Here is a 5962-nt window from a genome sequence, read left to right as displayed (position 1 = left end):
AGGGACTTGTGACCACAAAAGATTTGGTAAGCACTGGTACAGGAGTTAAACATGCTAAATTGGGGAGCCTGGGGTGGTCAGACATCCTTTACTGGGAAACTCTTCGCTTTCTTCACTTTTTAATTTTAAATATATCTATGCGACTAATAATATATGAACTCAAAAGACTGGTGCTGATTAAAGATACAAAGTATTTTAATTGGGACTGCGATGTTCAATCTATTTGATTTGTCACAATGTCTGTATGATAGTTACAAACATGCAACTCTGACACACATTTTCATTCATTTTTAGATAGTAACAGTAATGTTAATGACACGCTTTATTTACCACTGATAATTTGGTTCTCTACGTGTAAAACAGCTGCCATGATGTAATTTTTTTTTATTTAAATTGAATAAATGAAAGCTTTATTAGGAAAAAGAAACATAATTACAACAAACCATGTGATTAAATGTTCAATAAGTTTATTAGCTACTACACCAACCCCCACATGGTTTCCCTTGTGCCACCCCACTGAAAAATCCTAGAATCGCCCCTGGATTTAAGCTCTTTGCCTCGTATTTGCAGATGTCTTGGCAGCAACATTTCAGAGCGGCCCTGAACACGAACCTCCGCGCACACTGCAGCTAATGATTCCTCCGTCTGCAAAACCGTGCGCTAAATATTCGCACGCGTCACTCACTTTCTGCGAGACGATCTCTAACTAAGATCTGGCACCTCTCTTCGCCTGTCTTAACACACACTTTAGAATTCCTGCACTGCAAATGCGAACCATCTGTGCTCCCACGAAGCAACAAAAGGCGTGTTAATGAGAAAATGGTAAATCGGCTGAGCTGCATGTTGGTGGTATTCCTACTGTAGCAGAGAGAGAGGGGGGAAACATGCATTCAACATTCATTAAACTTTTTTTTACTAAGCTTGTTTCATGAGTGACTGCTCTGCTCTGCCCGAACCGTTCTGCAAGAGAGAGAGAGCTGAAATTTTCGGGGTTCCCTGGGGATTCCGTGGGAAGGAAATCTTGCTGTCTGCTTTGTCCATATACCAGATCTCAGACCCCCGGTGAAGGAGGGGGGGCGCAAAAACTCGGTCAAAGGGTTTCTCAATCTCCGTCACTGCACGCCGTGTGTGTCTCATTACCTGCGTGCACGCGCAGATCTCTTCTGGATCTCTGCGCACATCTGGTTTTGGCGGGGTCGCAGAGTTGCGGGGGAGGGACTTTCAGTGAGTTTGAGTGTGTGAGTGTGCGATCATGCTCAGCGTCTGAACTCTGTAATTCGCAGCAGATGACCACTTGGGGGGATGTAGGCTTTACTTGGGGAGGTGGCTGTTCCCTCGGACAGCATCAGAGCGCATTGGGCAAGTTCACGCGTTCCATAGATGATGCTGCTCAGCGATGGCGCTGCGCGCTTGAAATGTACACTTTACAGAGCAACAAGTGAAATATGGAAGAGTCCAGCGTGACAGAGGAGAGGGGCGACTGCACCTGAAACGCACAAAGCGAATGCCGCTTCAGATCCGGGCTGTGCCGGCCGCGCTGTGGGAATGGATACCAGCAGTTTCCTGGTGGGGATGTGCTTTTTCCTGCTGTCGCTTAATGGGTTTCTGTCCTCCTCGCTGGCGACGGGCTTTTGCCCAAACCGCTGCGACTGTCAGCATTCACAGCATCTCATGTGCACCAATCGCGGATTGCGCACTGTGCCCAAACCCACTGCGCAGATGCCCGAGGAAGTGCAGATTTTCAGCCTTGGGGGCAACTTCATCTCTAACATCTCCGCCTTTGACTTCACACGGTACAGTAACCTCGAACGGTTAAATCTGCAGTACAATCAAATAAGAGTTATTCACCCAAAATCATTTGAGAACCTTCCCAAATTGGAAGAGCTGTACTTGGGACATAATCTTTTAACAGCTATACCCGCGGGAAGTTTGCAGCCCCTAAAGAAATTGACTATTCTCTATGGAAACAACAATGCAATTAAGAAAATCACACCGGGACTGTTTTCCAACCTGGATAATCTTATTAAATTGCGCCTGGATGGCAACTCTGTAGAAGTTCTGCAGGACTCTGTTTTTAAGAGTTTGATCAATCTTCATTATCTTCATCTGGAATCCAACAAACTGCAGCACATTCACAGAAACGCTTTCTCTAAACTGACCAGCCTACGCTTTTTAAACCTGGCCCACAACAAGCAATCAGCCATGCGCAATGTCCTCACTTTCTCTCATCTCAAAGCTTTGACGACGTTGCTGCTGTCTGAAAATGAAATTCGTCATATTGGCAACCATGTCTTCCAAAACCTGAAAAAACTGTCCAAGCTTTCCCTCAGCAACAACAAAATCTCCCAAATGGACAGTGGTGCTTTGAGGGGCCTGTCGAGCCTCACCGAGCTTCTGATTGACGGCAACGAACTGGTGGGAATTCCTGCCGTCCTCCTCGACCCCCTGGAGCGTGTCGAGGAGCTGGACTTCAGCCGCAACCGGATATCCAGCGTGGACTCTCTGGCTTTTTCAAGACTTAAACACCTAAGAGTGTTGAAGCTGAAGGACAACTTTCTCACCAGTCTGTCTGGGGACATGTTTACCCTCAACAGCGTACTTTACGACTTGGATCTCCAAGGCAACAACTGGACATGTGACTGTCGCCTGGAGCAACTGAGAGAATGGATTGCTGCTGCACACTCTCAGGGCAAACTGCTGACTGTGTTTGTGCAGTGTCATTACCCAGCAACTCTGAGGGGGAAATATCTGGACTATGTGAACAGCTCCCAGCTGCAGCCCCTTGGGAACTGGACTCACTTGTGTACAAGTCAAGCTAGGCCTGAGGAGAGCAGGGCAGGGGCCGTACTAGTGAAGCTGGGGAGCACTGAGAGAGGTGAAAGAGATTCTCGGTTGCCAGAGGGCGGAGAGAGGACAGATGAAGAAGCTCAGAAAGGTGTGAGAAAGAGAGGGGAAGTGGAAGAAACAGGACGTTTAAGACCGGTGAACAGGAGTGGAGTCATGGTATGGAAAAATGGAGAGCAGAGGAAAAAAGAGGGACAGGAAGAGGTGGGGATCCAAGGAGACCAAGGAGGTCCAGAGGTGGCAGAACCTTCTTCTTTCCTGGACAGAAGGAAACCAAAGAAGAAGCTACGGCCTGCTGCAGAGGCAGCTGGGAAACGCGTTAAGGGGAGAACGAGGTCAAAAGTTATTTTCAAACCCAGTCCATCAGCCACAATGAGCCAAGCAAGCATCGGGCTAACCACCACTGTGTCTGTTCACTCAGGAGAGCAGTTAGATCTCCTTAGGTCGGATCAGGATGACACCCTACCTGTCATTACAGACCCTTGTGTTTTCAACCGCCATTTCATCACTAATGTGTCCGTGCATCACGTCACATCTAATACCGTCACTGTGTACTGGACCACCAGGGATCATCACCGCTACACACCAGGGCCCGGGCCAGGTCTTGATGAAGTCCACTACCGGGTTCTGTTTGACAGGTTTGGCACCCAGGATCGTTTCCCCCGCTATGTTTACGCCCACGGCGCGGCTCGCTCCGTGACCCTCCGAGAGCTCAGCTCAGATGTGACCTACATGGTCTGCGTGGAGGGAGTGGTCGGAGGTTCCGTGTGTCAGGTCGCACCACGCGACCACTGCACGGGGCTGGTCACCCTATCTGAGGCAAATGGCCGTGGAGCTACGCTGACCTCTGACCTCCAGCTGGTGACGGTGGCGATGCTCGCTGGGAATGCTGTGCTGCTGCTGGTCATCGGCGGGGTGTGGCTGGGGAGAAGTCTGAGGAGAAAGTTGCAGAGGAGGAAGTCAGCTGTGCACGTGCGCCACATGTACTCCACCAGGCGACCGTTTCGCACCGCAATGGCCACGGCGTCCGTCTCCACCGACTTCACCAGCTACCAAAGCAGCCGGCCAGCACGGCTCGCACCGCTAGAGGAGGGGGATCTCATCGAGTTCCCTTGCGACCGCTTTCTGGACAGCAGCAGCGTTCGCAGGGAGAGCGAAATGCAGAGATTCTCTGACTAGAACCATTAAAACTCCAAATTAGCTTTAAAAGAATGTTGACACTGAAAAAAATGGGAATTGCTTCATGTTTCCCTCTGTGATTTAGCCTTTTTAACACAAACTCCTCTCAGCTGAGCTCATGAGACACCAGAGGAAGTCCATTCCCTCTGACTTCCCGTTTCCCAGTTTGGACCCTTCCTCTTTAATTTTCTTGCTTCTGTGAGTCTACATGCATTGTTTTTCTTTTTGTTTTTTGTTTTTTTTTGTGTACGTGAATGATGTACCACTGATTTCAACTACGGTGCTAATATTCAGTTTGCAGACATCATATTGTCTCATATTTGTACAGTGTGTAACGATGGCTGCTGGGTGGCAGAAAAATCTCCTGTTTTGTACCACATCTACCGTATTTTATACTTTTATAAGGAACTTTGTATCATTTTGCATTACATGACAAAGTAAAAATCCCCAACAATGTGACTGATTTGTCATTTGAGTGCATGTGTTATTGTATCTGCGGGTCCTAAAACCCAGACTGTACATAAGACTGAGGACGAGAGCAGCAACAAAACATTAAAGAAGTGAGTGAGTGAGTGAGTGAGCTGTGTGCGTGTCAAGATGAGGTCTGGCAATAGTTAGGCAGTCCCTTTGTTTGAGTCTACAGGGTGGAGTGCCTCCTACATTCAGTTCAAATCACACACACACACACACACACACACACACACACACATACACACATATTGACAATTGTCTGCACACAAACTTTTCATAGCATCAGACAGTCAAGATGTTAGACATTAAAGCTTCTTGGTTTGTGACAGCTGACCTTAAAGGGACAGTTCATGCCAAAATCAAAACTGCATTTTTTTCGACTTGCCTGTCTGTCATATTTTTGGTTGTTTGTTTATTTGTGTTTTAGTCCATGTAGGTTCCTTCCATTGAATATAATGGAAGCGAATATGGCGGGCATATGTTTAGACACAAGATTTGGGAAACTCAGTACAGATATTACAATAATAACGCATAACTTCTTGAAAGCAGCTGACTCACAGTGTTGCAGACATCCAGAGTCTCAAACATGTCCATGAATGCCTCATCAGGCAAGTTGTAATAAAACATTTTTTTAAGATACTGAAACTAGTATTCTTTCCTTTATATTATTATCTTATTTCAGTTAGTTTCCAAGTTCACAAAATAATTTCACTTAGCTTTAATTTCTTTCAAAATGCAATTTTCAATTTTTATTTTAGTCAACTCAAGGTTTATTTTTTAATAATATTAATTTTTTTTTAGTTTCGTTTCAGTTAACCATAATAACCTTGGAGCTAGCATATGAGGGTGGACATCGCGCCTCTAGTCATGGATAGATGCATGCATAACGACCCCACAGCGAAGCTTGTGGATATATTTGAGTAACTAGGTCATAAATCCTCAAAAGAGTTTAGTAAAATACATTTTGGGGGGACTTTAAGCATCACAAGAAAAGTATTGCTTACTTTTACTATTTTCAAGAGAAGCCAGTCATGTCTGTGGCTGATATTTTCAAAAACTGGTTAACAATAGGTTACATTTTGGGAGAGCTATCCTTTGAAGTCTGGGACACTTTTGTTAGTAGTTGCCCAGTTATCCAGGATCTCAGCAGACTTTGAGGTGGTAAACCCTGCACAGGTAGCCAGGCCATCACAGGGCTGACCTTCACATCTCCACAGGAAGAACATGCAGAAAGTTCATCTTAAGTCTTTCTGTCTGTGTATGAGACGAGACAGAAACAATCCTGGTCACACTTATTTTTGCTCTCACTAATAAAAACAGTCACTAGATGGCAGGATAGACCGCACCGCAAGTACAGAACCACAGTCTCACTGCTCACAGCCACCAGCTGACCAAAATTAAAGGCAAACAAATATGAATCTGACAGATCTGACGTTGTAAAAACACATTTCAATGATTCACAAAAAGA

At 45.9% G+C, this 5962-nt stretch overlaps 1 protein-coding gene across 1 annotated transcript; it reads left to right on the top strand.

The window, feature by feature from the left end:
- The first annotated feature begins 1037 nt into the window (after window positions 1-1037).
- On the top strand, window positions 1038-4476 carry tril (TLR4 interactor with leucine-rich repeats). The gene has a single exon (XM_005728822.1). The coding sequence runs from the start codon at window positions 1546-1548 to the stop codon at window positions 4021-4023; it is 2478 nt and encodes an 825-aa protein (XP_005728879.1). The 5' UTR covers window positions 1038-1545; the 3' UTR covers window positions 4024-4476.
- The last annotated feature ends 1486 nt before the right edge of the window (window positions 4477-5962 follow it).

The sequence above is a fragment of the Pundamilia nyererei genome, unplaced genomic scaffold (assembly GCF_000239375.1).
Source record: "Pundamilia nyererei isolate P.nyererei 1_Seehausen unplaced genomic scaffold, PunNye1.0 scaffold00030, whole genome shotgun sequence".
Classification (NCBI taxonomy): Eukaryota; Metazoa; Chordata; class Actinopteri; order Cichliformes; family Cichlidae; genus Pundamilia; species Pundamilia nyererei.
Note: the sequence above shows the minus strand (reverse complement) of the source record. Positions and strands in the feature narration are given on the sequence as shown.